At 32.3% G+C, this 19,854-nt stretch overlaps 1 protein-coding gene across 1 annotated transcript in view; it reads right to left on the bottom strand.

The window, feature by feature from the left end:
• LOC143046550 (uncharacterized) overlaps positions 1-19,854 on the bottom strand; it is a 237,860-nt gene that overhangs the window by 127,629 nt on the left and 90,377 nt on the right. Inside the window, exons 28-36 of the mRNA XM_076219708.1 lie at positions 18,387-18,536; positions 17,247-17,405; positions 15,108-15,275; positions 14,206-14,250; positions 12,428-12,547; positions 11,743-11,820; positions 10,580-10,696; positions 4,936-5,166; positions 2,426-2,567 (exon numbers count right to left, since the gene is read on the bottom strand). Of these exons, the coding sequence (XP_076075823.1) occupies positions 2,426-2,567; positions 4,936-5,166; positions 10,580-10,696; positions 11,743-11,820; positions 12,428-12,547; positions 14,206-14,250; positions 15,108-15,275; positions 17,247-17,405; positions 18,387-18,536 (1,210 nt within the window). The remainder of the gene's footprint in view (positions 1-2,425; positions 2,568-4,935; positions 5,167-10,579; positions 10,697-11,742; positions 11,821-12,427; positions 12,548-14,205; positions 14,251-15,107; positions 15,276-17,246; positions 17,406-18,386; positions 18,537-19,854) is intronic.

Below are 19,854 nucleotides of genomic sequence, written 5' to 3' on the forward strand. Positions count from 1 at the left end.
TTTTTTAATCATATTTTTCAATTATATATTTACTTCCAAAGTAATTTTATTTGTTCTGAGGCGTACAAGAAGCTTTAAAATGCTCGGTATTTACATTTGATGTTTTGCTTTAAAGGAAACATATGTGTGTAGTCACCTTGTTTCATTGCCATGCCAAGACAACTTGACATCATCTTGCAAAATTTTTGTTTTTTTGACATTTTACCATACAAAATGAATTGAAATGAACGTATTTGTTTATTTTGCTGTAGATAAATATATTCTATCTGAATCTTGGCCTTCGTAAACTGGGGGTTTTGATGTCGAAAATTGAGAATATTTGGTAGTATAAATAAGTTGGTTGTAACCTGGAACAACCGTTCTTATATATCACTGTGTTTGCTCTAAAGGTAGATATTATACTGATTCACAATAATAAGTCGTCATATTAGAATTCATGATATATCTATACTTAACTGTCAGGATTGTATCATCCTATTCTTTTATACCTTAAATTAAAACATAATTTTGGAAGGTTTTAAGAATTTTACTCATATATGGAATTAGGGGCACCATATCATGCATATGATGGCTCTTATACCTATACTCATTTAATAATAAAACCAGATGCTCCGCAGGGCGTAGCTTTATACGACGGGGCAAGTATGGACACAACATTCAAGCTGGATTCAGCTCTAAATTTGGATTGTGATTAATTAGTTGACACAGCATAGGTTTCTGACACAGAATGAATGTGTTCTAATGAACTTAAAATTTTTGTTTTCTCTAAGAGTAATTCACTATGCTGTTGAATATTAATCCTCTCATAAAAATGTTTGAAGAAATTTTCTATTTATTTATGAAATTTCAAATGAGAAAAATTGAACCCAATTTTTTTAATCACATCCCCCTTTCCCTTATTCCAAAACTAATCTCAATTAAAATTTCTAATGGAGTTTGCAACGATAATTACTCATTTAAATACATCATAAAATATTAAGATGTAAAAAAAACTGCTTGTTATCACTGAATGGTAAAGATTATTTTAATTTATCAGTTGGTAGTAAAAAGTGAATATACATTGTATATTGATTATAACAAAGATTAAAGTTGATTCTGGAAAAAGAAAGATAACTCCAATTAAAAAAAAATCTGGCTATTGCAAAACATTGTGCAATTATATATTTCTTGCTAACTATTCTGGACAAAGAAAGATAACTCTAATTAAAAAAAAATTTGCTATTTCACAATATTGTGCAATTAGATATTTCTTGCCATAGCGCAATACTGTGCAATTGAAAAGACTTGCTATTGCACAATACTTAATATAATAATTTAAGATTCTGATTTGGACCAACTTGAAAACTGGGCCCATAATCAAAAATCTAAGTACATGTTTGGATTCAGCATATCAAAGAACCCCAAGATTTCAATTTTTGTTAAAATCAAACTAAGTTTAATTTTGGACCCTTTGGGCTTTAATTTAGACCAATTTGAAAACAGGACCAAAAAAGAAGAATCTAGATACACTGTTAGATTTGGCATATCAAAGAACCCCATTTATTCAATTTTTGATGAAATCAAACAAAGTTTAATTTTGGACCCCGATTTGGACCAACTTGAAAACTGGGCCAATAATCAAGAATCTAAGTACATTTTTAGATTCAGCATATCAAAGAACCCAACCGATTCATTTTTTGTCAAAATCAAACTAAGTTTAATGTTGGGACCCTTTGGACCTTAATGTAGACCAATTTGAAAACGGGACCAACAATTAAGAATCTACATACACAGTTAGATTCGGCATATCAAAGAACCCCAATTATTCAATTTTGATGAAATCAAACAAAGTTTAATTTTGGACCCTTTGGGCCCTTTATTCTGTTGGAACCAAAACTCCCAAAATCTATACCAACCTTCCTTTTATGGTCATAAACCTTGTGTTTAAATTTCATAGATTTCTATTTACTAATACTAACGTTATGGTGCGAAAACCAAGAAAAATGCTTATTTGGGTCCCTTTTTGGCCCCTAATTCCTAAACTGTTGGGACCTAAACTCCCAAAATCAATACCAACCTTCCTTTTGTGGTCATAAACATTGTGTTTAAATTTCATTGATTTCTATTTCCTTCAACTAAAGTTGTAGTGCGAAAACCAAGAAAATGCTTATTTGGACCCTTTTTGGCCCCTAATTCCTAAAATGTTGGGACCAAAACTCTTAAAATCAATACCAACCTTCCTTTTGTGGTCATAAACCTTGTGTTAAAATTTCATTGATTTCTATTCACTTTTACTAAAGTTAGAGTGCGAAAACTAAAAGTATTCGAACGACGAGGACGACGACGACACCAACGTGATAGCAATATACGACGAAAAATTTTTCAAATTTTGCGGTCAGATAAAAAAGCTATATATCTTAAGGTAAATTATGAGTGTAAAACTTACATAGGTTCTGTGTAACTTCCTGTTATTGGACATAAACATTTAGAATCTTTTCCCAACAGGTCTTGACACATTCCATACTCAGAACAGGAGTCAGGTTTACAGGAATTCACTAAGTCATCTTCACAACGATCACATCCAAACACTGTAACAATAATTAGTTAAATTTATAATATCAGTGGCATTTACAACAATAGGATCCCCATACGACTATATAAAATTTTGAAAATTTTCTCTTGTGTTAATCCATATTTACAAGTCTGGAGTAGTGGCTATTGGTGCAGTCTGTACTCAATGCAATAATAAGATTAACCATATGCACAATTAGGTATATCAAGCTAAATAAAATAAAATAATTCTAATGTCTCCTTATCTTTATATTAAGATCACTAATAACTTTTTTTTCCCCAATATAATTTTTTTTCAAGGGGCATAGCTCCTGCAAAACAAGAATGTGTCCAAAGTACACAGATGCCCCACTCGCATTATCATTTTACATGTTCAGTTGACCATGAAATTGGGGTCAATTTCTTAAATTTGGCATAAAAATTAGAAAGATCATATCATAGGGAACATGTGTACTAAGTTTCAAGTGGATTGGACTTGAACTTCATCAAAAACTACCTTGACCAAAAACTTTAACCAAAACTTTAACCTGAGCTTCGCACTATCTTTTTCTTTGTTCAGTGGACCATTAAATTAGGATAATACTTTAATTTGACATTTTTGAAATTAGAAAGATCATATCAGAGAGAACATGTGTAAAAAGTTTCAAGTTGATTGGACTTGAACTTCATCAAAAACTACCTTGACCAAAAATTTTAACCTGAGCTTTGCACGACCTTTTTTCTTAGTTCAGTGGACTGTGAAATTGGGGTCAAAACTTTAATTTGGCATAAAAATTAGAAAGATCATATCATGGGAAACATGTGTACTAAGTTTTAAGTTGATTGGACTTAAACTTCATCAAAAACTACCTTGACCAAAAACTTTAACCTGAAGCAGGACGAACAGACAGACGAACGGACAACCAGACAGAAGGACGCACAGACCAGAAAACAATGCTATCGTAGGTGGGGCATCAAAATAGTGTGTTACCAAAGGTTCTGAAGAGCAATATAAATGCATTTACTATACTAAGAGGGTGGCACCTAATGTTCTATAGCTACTTCTGGTGAGTGTTTAACAACATTGACTACCAATGAGGGTCTTGCTATGAGTAAAACAGAATATGATCATGAAGAGATGTGTACAAAGATGCAGCATTTCTATATATTTTTTTTACTATAAAATCAGAAACTATGGACAAAGATGTGAAAATAATTAATGCAATTTCATGAAAATTAGCTAACAGATAATGCTATGGGATATTGTTTCTGATTTTAGCATGAAGTCCACCTTCACTGAACAGTACTAGTAGTTTACGTTTCTGTTTATAGGCCCTTTCCTCCATTGAAATAATTTTTGGCATACTTGATTCGCATAGGATTTTTTTAATAAAATGCTGAACAGATGCTTTAAAGTATTAAGCATTGCGAAAAATAACTATTTCATCAAATAAATTTAAGTTGGATATTTCCATGATATTCCTTTTCATATTAGATACAAATTTTATTAAGTCTACTGCAGACACTTTGTAGTCAAAGTGTTTCAACTGAGGTACTACACAGGTGTCATTATGGAGTAAGGGGGGTGGTGTCAAAAGGTGTCATTATGGAAGAAAGGGTTAACAACAATGACAGACAACAGACGCCAAGTGGAGAGAAAAGCCTGCATTTCTATTCTGTACCTATATAGAATATCCCTCTGTTCTGGATTTTCTTGCTGAGTTGAAGACCAATTGGTGGCCTTGTGCTGTTTTCTGCTCTTTGTTGAGTTGTTGTCTTTTTGACACATTCTTCATTTTCATTTTCAATTTAATCCCATATCAAAATGCAAGTTCTTATTAATAGATTTTCACTTAATCACAATATTTACATTTGTAAATCCCTTGCTAAAATTTCTAAATTTGAAGTAAATCATGATTGGGTATGAAACAATATAAGAAACAGTATAATTTTAAATCTGTTATTTTTTTCATTTGTTTATTGTTTTGTCTTAAACAAGGAGGTTAGTGCATGCTTGAATTGTTTCCTCATCTTGTAATGTCTGAGCCTTTTCAAGCTAACTATACAGTATGGCTTTAGCTCATTGTTGAAGAATGTGCAGCCTATATTTACTTACAAACACATAATAAAACTCTAGTAGATAAGTGTCCCATTGGAATTCAAACAACATTTCCTTTATTTATCAGGCCTATCAAATCATTTGGTTCTAGATTTTGACCTTTCAAGAAAAATCTTCACCTTCTCTGTACAGTTAATATATGCATCCAGGGGAGCTTTTTGTGGAATATGATCTAACTTAAAACTACTAGTACTTAAAAAGAACATACAAGTTTATATAATTACCATTTACATGGCATTTGAAAAATTTTAAGATGTTACATAACAACAAAGACCAAAAATACTAACACGGAGTATTAGAACATTGTTTCCTTGAATAAACTGCTCCATCTTTATTGTCTAACACTGTTGTCTGATTAAATATGAAACAAGTATTGCCTTCATGATGAACACTTTTGCAATTCTGATTTCCAAGGCAATACTGCTCACAGGCTTCCAAGGACAATTGTCTTGGGGCTTCACCCCAATCAGAATCCTTTCCAGATTTTTTTTGCTGGCGAATCATTTCACAAGAAGTATCTAAAAAAACAACAAAATAAAACACAAATTTCTGAACAAACTTGAAGTTTTGATTAGACACAAAGCATAAGTATACAGTCATAAGTCATATAGTTACAGAAAAACAGCTATAATATATTATAAATAACACATAGCTTGAGGTTGATGGAGAAAATGTTTGTTTGAGGGGTAACAATCTTCTCCATCAACCTCAAGCTATGTGTTGTTTAACTTATATTACAAAATTTCTGCCATTATAGTCTTTTAAATTTAAGATTGAAATTAATTAAAAATAAAGCCCTGTACATTACAACATTGCAATTATCAGAAAAAATACAAAAATAAAGCAAGATGTACTTATTATTTTGATGTAGTCTATGAAAAAGTTTTAAAGCCAAAATGAAGGAACTTGAGTGATATCTTTAAAAGTATTATATGATGTACATCCTATTCATTGTCATTTGGGTGATTAGTTTTTCATTGGTCTGCATGAGAGTCATTAAAATAATTGTCTCCCTTTGAGCCATTTTTGAAAACCTTAGCTGTATTTGGCAACACTTTTATGAATTTTGGATCTCAATGCTCTTTAACTTTGTACTTAATTTGGCTTTTTTTACTTTTTTGGATTCGAGCGTCACTGGCAAGTCTTTTGTAGACAAAACGCGCGTCTGGTCATGCTGGTGTGTATACGAAATTTAGTCCTGGTATCTATAAGTAGTTTTTTTTATACCCTGGGTCATGTTTCTTGTAAGAGGGGTGTGTGCTAAACATGCCTTCACACATTTTTTTCAGTCTTTTTTTTCAGGTCCAAATTTCGACAAAGAAATTTCTAGGTAATTTTTGCCCAAACCTTGATTGTTTTTATGTTTTACATGATATATTTGTAATATGTATCTTGTCGTTCTTGATTTGTCATGTTTAATTCAAATAAAATACATTTTATATCTCTGTAGTTACGTTTATAAATCATGTAAATTGGTCCATCTGTTTTGCAATCCAGAAACTCCCCATGTCTTAATTGATATGATGACACAATAAAGCATTTGTCTTTAAATTTAGCCTCTGTGTTCCTTGTTGTCATAACCTACTGTTGTTGTATGTGTTCATTATAGAGAGAGGAGGAAAAGTGTATGAAAATTGAACAAGAGTGGCTGAAATGTCTCGTCTTCTTTACTATTCATTGATATTATGTATAAACCTTTACTACAACTGTCAGATAAAAATGATCCAAGAAAATGAGGTCAAGATCATATAAACCGAAGAAGAAATACATGTACACCTTACAGTCATTCAATACACTAAATATAGCTTACATTTTGATTATAGTTTCTAAGAAACAAACTTAACCAAGAAAACTAAACATTAAACTAGAGGCTCTAAAGAGCCTGTGTCGCTCACCTTGGTCTATGTGCATATTAAACAAAGGACACAAATGGATTCATGACAAAATTGTATTTTGGTGATGGTAATGTGTTTGAAGTTCTTACTTTACTGAACGTTCTTGCTTCTTACAATTATATCTATAATGAACCTTGCCCATTAGTAACAGAGAAAAACATTTGGTAAAAATTTACATAAATTTACCGAATTAATGAAAATTGTTAATAATTGACTATAAAGGGCAATAACTCCTTAAGGGGTCAATTGACCATTTAGGTCATAATGACTTATTTGTAGATCTTACTTTGCTGAACATTATTGCTGTTTACAGTTTATCTCTATCTATAATAGTATTCAAGATAATAACCAAAAACGGCAAAATTTCTTTAAAAATTACCAATTGGAGGGCAGCAATCCAACAACCGATTGTCCAATTCATCTGAAAATTTCAGGGCAGATAGATATTGACCTGATTAACATTTTTATCCCATGTCAAATTTCCTCAAAATGATTTGGTTTTTGAGTTATAAGTCAAAAACTGCATTTTACCCCTATGTTCTATTTTTAGCCGTGGCGTCCATGTTGGTTGGTTGATCGGGTCACGCCACACATTTTTTAAACTAGATACCCCAAAGATGATTGTGGCCAAGTTTGGATTAATTTGGCTCAGTAGTTTCAGAGGAGAAGATTTTAGTAAAAGATTACTTAGATTTATGAAAACTGGTTAAAATTGACTATAAAGGGCAATAACTCCTAAAGGGGTCAACTGACCATTTCGGTCATGTTGACTTATTTGTAAATCTAACTTTGCTGAACATTATTACTGTTTACAGTTTATCTCTATCTAAAATAATATTCAAGATAATAACCAACTAGAGGCTCTTAAGAGCCTGTGTCGCTCACCTTGGTTTATGTGAATATTAAACAAAGGAAGCAGATGGATTCATGACAAAATTGTGTTTTGGTGATGGTGATGTGTTTGTAAATCTTACTGTAATAAACTGTCTTGCTGCTTACAATTATCTCTATCTATAATGAACTTGGCCCAGTAGTTTCAGTGGAAAATGTTAATAAAAATTTACCAATTTTATGAAAAGTGTTAAAAATTGACTATAAAGGACAATTACTCCTTAGGGGGTCAATTGACCATTTTGGTTATGTTGACTTATTTGTCAATCCTACTTTGCTGAACATTATTGATGTTTACAGTTTATCTCTATCTATAATAATATTCAAGATAATAACAAAAAACAGCAAAATTTCCTTAAAATTACCAATTCAGGGGCAGCAACCCAACAAAGGGTTGTCCGATTCTTCTGAAAATATCAGGGCAGATAGATCTTGACCTGATAAACAATTAAACCCGTGTCAGATTTGCTCTAAATGTTTTGGTTTTTGAGTTATAAGCCAAAAACTGCATTTTAACCCTATGTTCTATTTTTAGCCATGGTGGCCATCTTGGTTGGTTGACCGATTCACACCACACATTTTTTAAACTAGATACCCCAATAATGATTGTGGCCAAGTTTGGATTAATTTGGCCCAAAAGTTTCAGAGGAGAAGATTTTTGTAAAAGATAACTTAGATTTACGAAAAATGGTAAAAAATTGACTATAAAGGGCAATAACTCCTAAAGGGGTCAACTGACCATTTCGGTCATGTTGACTTATTTGTTAATCTTACTTTGATGAACATTATTGCTGTTTACAGTTTATCTCTATCTATAATAATATTCAAGATAATAACCAAAAACAGCAAAATTTCCTTAAAATTACCAATTCAGGGGCAGCAACCCAACAAAGGGTTGTCTGATTCGTCTGAAAATTTCAGGGCAGATAGATCTTGACCTGATAAACAATTAAACCCCTTGTCAGATTTGCTCTAAATGCTTTGGTTTTTGAGTTATAAGCCAAAAACTGCATTTTACCCCTATGTTCTATTTTTAGCCGTGGCGGCCATCTTGGTTTGTTGACCGGGTCACGCCACACATTTTTAAAACTAGATACTCCAATTATGATTGTGGCCAAGTTTGGTTTAATTTGGCCCGGTAGTTTCAGAGGAGAAGATTTTTCTAAAAGCTAACGACGACGGACGACGACGACGCCGGACGACGACGACGACGACGCCGGACGACGGACGCCAAGTGATGGGAAAAGCTCACTTGGCCCTTCGGGCCAGGTGAGCTAAAAACAGCAAAATTTCCTCAAAATTACCAATTCAGGGGCAGCAACCCAACAACAGGTTAACCGATTCATCTGAAAATTTCAGGGCAGATAGATCTTGACCTGATAAACATTTTTACTCCATGTCAGATTTCCTCTAAATGCTTTGGTTTTTGAGTTATAAGCCAAAAACTGCATTTTACCCCTATGTTCTATTTTTAGCCGTGGAGGCCATCTTGGTTGGATGACCGGGTCACGCCACACATTTTTTAAACTAGATACCCCAATGATGATTGTGGCCAAGTTTGGTTTGATTTGGCCCAGTAGTTTCAGAGGAGAAGATTTTTGTAAAAGCTAACACCGGACGACGCCGGACGCCAAGTGATGAGAAAAGCTCACTTGGCCCTTTGGGCCAGGTGAGCTAACAATGAACTATGAAAATAGGTTAAGGTCTGATAAACCATGCCAGATAGACTTTAACAGCTTACAATTCTTCCATATAACAAATATAGTTGACCTATTGCTTAAAGTTTAGGAAAAACAGACCAAACTCAAAATCTTAACACTGAGCAATGAACTGTGAAAATAAGGTCAAGGTCAACTAAAACCTGCAAGACTGATGTGCACATCATAAAATATTGCCATACACCAAATTAAATTTACCTATTGCATAATGTGTTAGAAAAAAAAAGTCCAAATCTCAAAAACTTAACTTTGACCACTGAAATATGAAAATGAGGTCAAGGTCAGATGAAATCTGCCAACTAGACATGTACACCTTACAATCATTCCATACACCAAATATAGTCATGATAGTAAACCTATAGCATACAGTATAAGAAAAACAGACCAAAAACATAAAAACTTAAACTATAAACACTGAACCATGAAAATGAGGTCAAGGTCAGATGACACCTGCCAGTTGGACATGTACTTCTTAGTCCTACCATACATAGAATATCCTAGACCTATTGCTTGTAGTATCTGAGATATGGACTTGACCACCAAAACTTAACCTTGTTCACTAATCCATGAAATGAGGTTGAGGTCAAGTGAAAACTGTCTGAAGGGGATGAGGACCTTGCAAGATACGCACATACCAAATAAAGCGACTTAATATCGTTAAGTGATTATTTATTATATGAGAACAACTTTTTAAAACCGTTCAAGAAATTATGTATGAAAACATTAAAATCCCATAATTGCAACCTGAACAAATTTAATCAGGAACAAGGTCAACCTGTCACTGATTTTTTCTGACATAGATTAGACCCAATGATTGAGGTGTGATAATTTGGGATTAACAAATAGACATCAAACAAAAAAATAAAAATAATAAGATTTTAACAATTTATGACAGCACTAATTTCATTAATCTAGTCTATATTTTAACATAACACACAGACTGACCTTTGAAAATAAATTTGTTTTACTAATTTCTCAATTTTACAACAAAAGAAGAATCTTTATGTAAAATATTGATGGCCCTGAAAAGGACCGTTTAGGAAGTACACCACTAATTCATGGTCCCATTGCTTTCTATGTTAATTCCTCTGTTTCAAGCATTTGTTTTAAGTTCAAATAAAGAACAAATAATAAAAAAATGTGTTCAAAGACAATGAACATGTTCATAACCAATATTCATGAATCACTGTACTTTTTCAAATCTATAAAAATATTGTGTCATTATGGAGATTCCTTTAGTTTTAGCGAGCAAACACAAAATTTGTAAGAACTGCAATTCATCTAATATATTGTATAAACTATAAAAAAAAAACTTGAGTCATTGAGTTGTTGTTTTATTGATACATAACATACCAACCATCTTTCATTTATTTGTATTAAATAAGATGAGTTTATAAGTCTTAAAGATATTACACATGTCAACTCACCTACAGTGCAGGAACAATTGAAATTATTAGAATTGATCTTAGTGCAAACACCATCATTCCAGCAGGGACTAGAATCACAGGGATCTAGTTCCATTTCACAGTTATCCCCCTTATATCCTGAAAAACAAGTGTATAATATTTTGTTATCAAGGAATATGGAATACTATTAATATTATTTGTATAATAGTAAGTATCAAACAAGTGATTTCCCAGGGGGTAATTTAAAACAAATAGTTGATCATAGTACAATATTTCAATAACCATCATTTAAAATATTTAATATTGTTCCAATATCAGAAATCACTATTGATAAAAATTAGGATATTGTTTTGCTAAATGGTTAAAAAAAAAAATGGAAAAGAAATCAAACACATACAAATTTATTTCATATTAACAAGATTTCTATTCTGTAGCCAAATGAATGATGCTGTGGTGTAGATGAGTAATGGCAGATGGTTGTAAATTGGGAATACAGATAACATAATGAAATACATTTAAAGCTTTGCATTTTATTTAATTGCCCAAAATTGTTGTCATGAAGTTAGACCTAGTAGTATATAAATGGAGGGTGTGTCTTTTGGACACAAATGATGCCCCTGCTTGAATACAGGAGACTGTTATCGATCCATGTCTTGTACACTTTCTTGCATGCTTAGTCAAAGTAGTGCCCGAGAAATTCATGTGAAAGTATGAATAAAGGATAGAAAATAGGACAGTTGGGCCTTTAAGGATATTATATTGGAATGTTAGTGCATCTTTTCGCTATGTCTTTCCACCCTTTTTTCCAAAAATGAAATTGACTTTGAACAAGTCAAAGTGATCTTCTACCCTTTTATTGGTAAAAATAGGCACAACAGAACTGCAGACCACTTTTAATGTGTAAATACATGCACCCAACATCTGTAATTTTCCCAGGCATCTTTTATATCTAGTATATATTTATTTCTAATTGATATCAACTTTAAATGAAGGTGTTTTTTTTTTTCAATAAACGAATTAATAGTGACTTATTTCATATACATGATATATATTCAGCTAACCCATAACTTTTACATTAAATAAGTCAAGGTTGTCTAAATTACAGCAAATTATTCCAAAAGGAAACTTATGATATAAGAAATGGTTACTCAGTAAAACAATTAAAACTTGTAAGCATATATTACCTGGATTACATGTACAAAATCTTCTATGGTTCTTGTAACTGCATGATCCTTGACCACTGCAGTCATTATCAGTACATACTAAAGAAGTAGAAAAAAGAATGATCTAATGTACATAGTGTATACCATAAGTTTCCATGGATAATTAAGACAATATTTTTCCAGAAAATTGTTGTCCTCATTTTATGCAGCATATCGATCTATCCAAGTTTTCTCTTTAAATCAGTTTTTTTTTGAAAAAATACTTGAATTTCAACTGTATTTTCAATGATAAGTATTACTTACGTAGTTGCAGGTTGGAGAAAAGTAGAAAGATTTATTTCACAATGAAGTTATTGTTATTCATGATAAATTTAACACTATATATGATGATGTATGTTTTATTCTTATGCTAAAACTACACTTGCAGGACTGAATGTCTAGCTAAAAGGTTTTGCTTTCAAGAACACTGTTGGCTACAAGTAAACACAAATCTTTGGCCTTGCACACCTCCATTATGTGTATAAACATCTTACATTACAGCTGAACCTCCAAACTGTAGAAGAAGATAGCCAGACAAACCAAGATCTTTTAATGCAGCTAGTACCAAAACAATTAGCCCAACTACTGGTCATTTATTTTTTTAGAATATTTGAAAAAAAATCAAAATCCTTTTAAATATACAAGAAGTAGAAATATTCAAACTCACTGTATACACATTTCCACTGGTAATCATCACAGCAGTTATCAGCAGCAACACAACCACTGTTACACTGGCATGGCAATGTGTTGTTATAAGCCTCACCACATCTGTTTTCACATGTATTAGCTGGAACAAGAACAAGAGGCTCTCAAGAGCCTGAATCGCTCACCTTAATTTTTTTGGTTAAATCTCTCATCAATGATTATTTTGGCTTTTCAATTTATTTAAATGTTCTTTGAATCGTCCTATTTTCTTCAAAAGCAAAAAAAACAAAAACATGTTCTCCTATGTTCTATTTAACCATAGGAGCTATGTTTCTTGACATACAAGGAAATAAAATATAAAATTTATACTAGATACTCTGAAACTCTTTAGCCTAAGTTTGGCTGAAATTGATACAGCAGTTTCAAAGGAGATTTTTTAAAGTAAGTCAACATGATGAACAAATTGTGAAAAAAGTCTTTAAAGGGCAATAACTTCTTAAGGGGTCAATTGACAATTTTGGTCAAATTGACTTATTTGTAGATCTTACTTTGCTGATAATTTTTGCTGTTTACAGTTTATCTTTATCTATAATAAAATTCAAGATAATGACCAAAAACTGCAAATTTCCTTAAAATTACCAATTAAGTGGCAGCAACCCAACAATGGGTTGTTTGATTCATCTGAAAATTTCAGGGCTGATAGATCTTGACCTAATGAAAATTTTTACCCCATGTCAGAAACTCATTTAGCCTAAGTTTGGCTGAAATTGATACAGCAGTTTCAAAGGAGAAGATTTTTTAAAGTAAGTCAACATGATGAACAAATCGTAAAAAAAGTCTTTAAAGGGCAATAACTTCTTAAGGGGTCAATTGAAAATTTTGGTCAAATTGACTTATTTGTAGATCTTACTTTGCTGATCATTTTTGCTGTTTACAGTTTATCTTTATCTATAATAAAATTCAAGATAATGACCAAAAACTGCAAATTTCCTTAAAATTACCAATTAAGTGGCAGCAACCCAACAATGGGTTGTTTGATTCATCTGAAAATTTCAGGGCTGATAGAACATTTTCCCCATGTCAGATTTGCTCTTAATGCTTTAGTTTTTGAGATATAAGCCAAAAACTGCATTTTACCCCCATGTTCTATTTTTAGCCATGGCGGCCATTTTTTTCACAAAATGGAAAATAAAACACAATCTTTATTCTAAATACCCTAAGGATCATTCAGCTAAAGTTTGGTTGTAATTGGTTCAGTAGTTTCAGAGGAGAAGATCTTTGAAATAGTTTACAACGACCACGGACGGACGACAATGACGGACGCCAAAGTGATGGCAAAAGCTCACATTTCCTTTTAGGAAAGGTGAGCCAATAAAAGGCTTTCTTAATATCATACATAATACATTGGTTGCAATGAATTACATAGATGTCATCATATGTAAAATAGCAATAAAAAAGATTATCATTGTACATCTCAACTCGATTGCCTTTCTCGGTTTCGCCGTCCCGGCTCAAGTGAGAAAATCAATCTCGGTTGTGATGATCACGGATAATCTATAAATATCTGTTTTCTTTACAGACAAGTTATTTGTATCAATCTTACATATTTTACCTACAAAAATGTATAATCTTTGGCAGTCATCAAATACTCTGGTTTATCAATTTCTTTAGCTAAATAGTTTGTTAGTGTCACAAAATTATTTGTTTTTATTCAAGACACTGAAAATTATTGTCAAATAAGATACTACATGGCACAATTCAAAAAACATATATAGCACTATAACTGAAGAACCAACTTACCCCTTTCTTCCTGACTACAACTGTTCCCAGTACATTGAGCAACACCTAAAGAAAGAAAAGGCAGATTTTATTTTTTTAACTAATGAACAAGATATGTCCGAATGACCTATTTTGCCTATATCAATCATATTCTCTGTATAGTGCATCTGATTCAATGTTGCTATAGACAATTCACCATCTTTCAGAACACAAAACATGAATTTTAAGCCTAAAATATTAAAGATCCTATCCTTTACTTGCATTACTGTATAATGAAGTAGCACCAAATCAATGTAAAAGAGAACTCAGTTACTATCTACTGTATCAGAAGCCTGCAAACACTGAGTTTGTGAAAACCAATAGTGAACACCATACATATGTTGCCATAAAGAAATGATAAATCATAAGCTTAATCAAGATGATTAACAGATTTTAGAAAATGTGGCAGTCTGTAATATTTCATATCAGACTTCTCATTCTTACTAACTGTTACTTATAGTGATGTAGCAAACTACTGTTTATCCCCAGCACACAAGCCACATTGTTGCATACTAAACTGTGTCTTTTCTGTATAAAACTATGCCTTACCAAAAGAACCTGTATCACTCATGTTGCAAAATGAGCCCTTTCCTAGATTACCAATGGTAGTTAAAATCTGTAGTTATACAGTTGTGCATCTGTATACGATCCATAAACTGTATTTTCGATATGATCTGGGATATTTAATGAATGTGTGACCTAGGCATTTGACTTATGTCGCAAATAGACCTTTTCAGTGATCTTGGTCTAGGATACTGTTTGACAATGGTTATGATTTGTAAATAGCCAGTTATGTATAAAGGAATTTCAGTTTTAATCATTTATTGATTATCATCATTTTGACAAGCAGGGCACTTATTTATAGGACAAGAAGCTTCTTTTACCTAATTGAATACAGAGTGAGCTATGATTGGAGCCACTTCTTTCAGTGATAGAACTACTTCCACATGGTGTACACATATCCTGTGCACTCTGGTCCTGGTAAAAGTTCATTGGACATTTTTTACAAGGTGCATATCCTGTCACAGAATATTCTCCTTCATCACATGGTTCTACAAGAAAGCATAATACCTGTGTTACTGAAATAACATATTTCATAATGCATAAATGTCCTTATGACTTGAAAAAAAAATTGAGCTTGTTAAAGGGAATTTGGAAAACATGAACTTTGGCAAATACATACCTGCCAACTTTTCAAAATGCCCATGGGGGTTTTGCTTGCAAGATGGCTGTCATAGTCTTAAAAAAAGTTCAATGGTGGCCTGCAAATACATTTTAATGTTGTTTTTTGGCTACCTCATACTTTTATAAGCCTAATGTCATTGTAAAACAAGTGAAACTGCGAGCTACTGCTCACTGATGATACCCCCACCGCAAGTGGATAATATTAATAGTGTAAAAATATGCAAGTGTTCGGTAAACAGGAAGTTGTCTAGTGATGAATCTGAAAACGCATCACACGGTATAGCTGACTTATATAAATCCTGAAACCAAATTTCAGAAATCCTTGTATTGTAGTTCCTGAGAAAAATGTGACGAAAATTTTCAACTTGGTTATCATGTGTAAAATCATACAAGTGTTCGGTAAACAGGAAGTTGTCTAGTGATGAATCTGAAAACGCATCACTTGGTATAGCTGACTTATATAAATCCTGAAACCAAATTTCAGAAATCCTTGTATTGTAGTTCCTGAGAAAAATGTGACGAAAATTTTCAACTTGGTTATCATGTGTAAAATCATACAAGTGTTCAGTAAACAGGAAGTTGTCGAGTGATGAATCTGAAAACACATCACACAGTATAGCTGACTTATATAAATCCTGAAACCAAATTTCAGAAATCCTTGTATTGTAGTTCCTGAGAAAAATGTGACGAAAATTTTCAACTTGGTTATAATGTGTAAAATCATACAAGTGTTCGGTAAACAGGAAGTTGTCAAGTGATGAATCTGTAAACGCATCACACAGTATAGCTGACTTATATAAATCCTGAAACCAAATTTCAGAAATCCTTGTATTGTAGTTCCTGAGAAAAATGTGACGAAAATTTTCAACTTGGTTATCATGTGTAAAATCATACAAGTGTTCGGTAAACAGGAAGTTGTCGAGTGATGAATCTGAAAAGGTATCACACGGTATAGCTGACTTATATAAATCCTGAAACCAAATTTCAGAAATCCTTGTATTATAGTTCCTAAGAAAAATGTGACGAAAATTTTCAACTTGGCTATCATGTGTAAAATTAAATCATACAAGTGTTCGGTAAACAGGAAGTTGTCAAGTGATGAACCTGAAAACGCATCACACAGTATGGCTGACATATATAAATGTTGATACCAAATTACAGAAAGGGTGGATGTGTAGTTCCTGAGAAAAATGTGACGAAAGTTTCATGGGACGGACGGACTGACGGACTGACGGACAGACAGAGGTAAAACAGTATACCCCCCCTTTTTTAAAGCGGGGGTATAATTAATTGTTTTGCTTAAATTTTGGATAAAATTTCTCTTTCAAAATTTCAATTTGGGAGCCTCCATGGGGGAAATATCCCCCGCAAATACTGACAGTTGGCAGGTATGCAAATATTTTTCCTGACAATTCAATGATATAATTTTAATATTAAAATTAAACTAAAGATTATATATGACGATTCTCATATATGTTCAAAATGTTTTACTCTGAACTATCTGTGGTGCTCACCTTTTTACTTTTAAATTTGAATCAAGTTTTGTTCTCTACTGTGTATCCATTTATTTCCGTGAGTACCAACTTTTGTGCATTAGGGAAAAATTTCATTTTTGTGGATATTTAATTTCGTGGATTTTCAGTCTGATACAAGCCTATTGGAAATTTGTCATTTGTTGGATATGAATTTTCATGGTTTACCTATACCCACAAAATCCAAGAAAATCGGTTTCCAACAAAAAATAATGAATCCACGGTATCTATAAAATCCCTGTAATTTTTTACCTTGAAATACACCAAACCATGAAGGAAAGTATTTCCATGTAAACAAAGACTCACCTTTACAACCATTAATGTCTTGGATGGCATCTTTTCCTAAGGTGATTCCATTGTTTGGACAAGGTTCACAGTAAGTTTTGTTTACCCAGTAATGATCTTCAGGACATGGCATGCAGGTAGGTAAACCATCAACAGAAATAAATCCAGCTGGACATACAGCTGAAAATAAAGAACTGTATTATTACCAATTATCAACATTACAATTGTATAGTTTTATTTTCATGATATCAATCCTTCATTTATTTTCAACACAAAATAATATAAGAAACTTTTTTTTAATCTAAACTTTTATTTCTTTTCCCCTTTTAATTCTAAAGACATAAGGGCAATTCAAGATTAAATTTTATGGGTCATTGACAAGGAATTTCTTCACAGCAATCAGGAAAATGATAACTTGATACTTTGATAGTTGACTAGGCAATTTATACGTTACTGCCAGTAAAATCAGCTACTAAATCTTGTGCTAAACTTGTTAATCAATTACAATTCAATATAAAAGTAAGAAGATGTGGTATGATTGCCACTATGTTACATATTTGATTTTCATTCATTTTTTTGCAAATAAATTCGGCTGTCACGCATCCTTTAAACAAGTAGTTTTTCTCAATCATCTTGAGACTACTGGAACCAAACATAGGATTATTGCTAGTACAGTTTTAACAAATGTTTTTATCTTGAAATCTTTTTTAGATACATGATTCAGTTTCAAACCTTTGAACACAAGCTGACTTGGGGCATATGTTAACAAAATGTTTTCGATCATTGTCATGATTGCTAGGTAGGAATTTAACATTATGTTTTTTGTTACTTTTAAAGTAATTTTTGAGCCTTTATGGCTTGCTGTTCAGTGTTAGTCATTGCTCCCAGTTGAAGGTAGTACTTTGGCTTATTCCCTTTTTCAAATGAAAGAGTCTGAAGAACTACAAATTAATTTTGTGTGCTTTATCTGAAATGTATATGCAATTAATACTAATTTACTCCGATAAAAAAAATGTTTTCTTTATATTTTAATCAGACTTTTCATGTAAAACATACATAAACAAACATATTAAAAACCTTGATCTTAGTTTTAATACCATTTAATATTATTAGTATCAATATCCAAATTCAATCATTTAGAAAAAATATATAATTACCCACCTAAACATGTAGTTTTGTCCTCAGATGGAACAGGATAGGATGAAGGGCAGTCCAAACATTCATCCTGACCAAAATTATTCTGAAACTTTCCATCTGGACAAACATTACAATCATCACCACTTCCAGAATATGTTCCTGGAGGACATGGAACTGAAAAATAAATAATAAAATATAAACAAATGAAACTGTGAGCTACTGATGATACCCCCGACACAAGTGGATAATTTTAATAGTGATAAAATATGCAAGTGTTCGGTAAACAGGAAGTTGTTGAGTGATGAATCTAAAAACTCATCACACAGTATAGCTGACTTATATAAACCCTGAAACCAAATTTCAGAAATCCTTGTATTGTAAAGTGTAGTTCCTGAGAAAAATGTGATGAAAATTTTCAACTTGGTTATCATGTGTAAAATCATACAAGTGTTCGTTAAATAGGAAGTTGTTGAATGATAAATATGAAAAGGCATCACACAGTATAGCAGACTGATATAAACCCTGCAATAAATTTCAGAAATCCTTGTAATGTAGTTCCTGAGAAAAATGTGACAAAAAATATTCATGGCAGACGGACAGATAGATGGACAGACAGAGGTAAAACAGTACAACACCCCTTTTTCAAAGCGGGGTATAATAAGAACAAGCAATTATATTTCTATACTAGTCTACCGGTATTTAAATTAAGATACAATTCTTTTGTATTTCCCTGACTTGACTTTTAAAGATGTTGTTAATTACCTTCACCTATGGTTCAACCAGATAGTAAAATTGACATTACAATTGACCAGACATGCTTACTTGACCTTCTTGAGTCACTCATCATCTGGTTGTATAAAGAAGTTACTGACAGAATTTGTACTGTTCTGAGCTTTGAAGGACTACTGACGAATTTAACTGTTCTATGACAATTTCTTTGTGGTATATTGATCCTGGGGTTAATTTTCCAATTAATGTTTTGACCTTGGGATAGTTAATCAGGGGTTCCATATTCTATATAACATTGGCTTAACAACCTTCTTGCTAATGAAAATTTGTCCACCTGGACCATGATTTTACAATTATGACCCTCAAACAGAGAAATCCAACTGAATAGTTTCAAAATCTTTCAAATTTGAGCATTTTAACAATGCTCCATAAATCAGAAAATGAACAAGAGTACAAATGCTGAAATGTCTTGCCTTCTTTACTTATCATTGCTTTTATGTTGAGTCCTTTATATACAGCTTTACTATAACTATCACTCTACACTTAACATGATCCAAGAAGATGAGGTCAAGGTCATATAAACTAAATGAGAAATACATGTACACCTTGCAATCATTACATACTGTGGATTCATTTATTTTTATTGGTACCAATTTTCTTGGATTGAGGAAAACTTGGTAGATTTTGATTTCATGGTTTCCCAAAAGTCTGCATATAATCATACAGCAAATTGATAGTTCATTTAGCATTTAAATTCGTGGTT

This window comes from Mytilus galloprovincialis, chromosome 9 (genome assembly GCF_965363235.1).
Source record: "Mytilus galloprovincialis chromosome 9, xbMytGall1.hap1.1, whole genome shotgun sequence".
NCBI classification, from domain to species: Eukaryota; Metazoa; Mollusca; class Bivalvia; order Mytilida; family Mytilidae; genus Mytilus; species Mytilus galloprovincialis.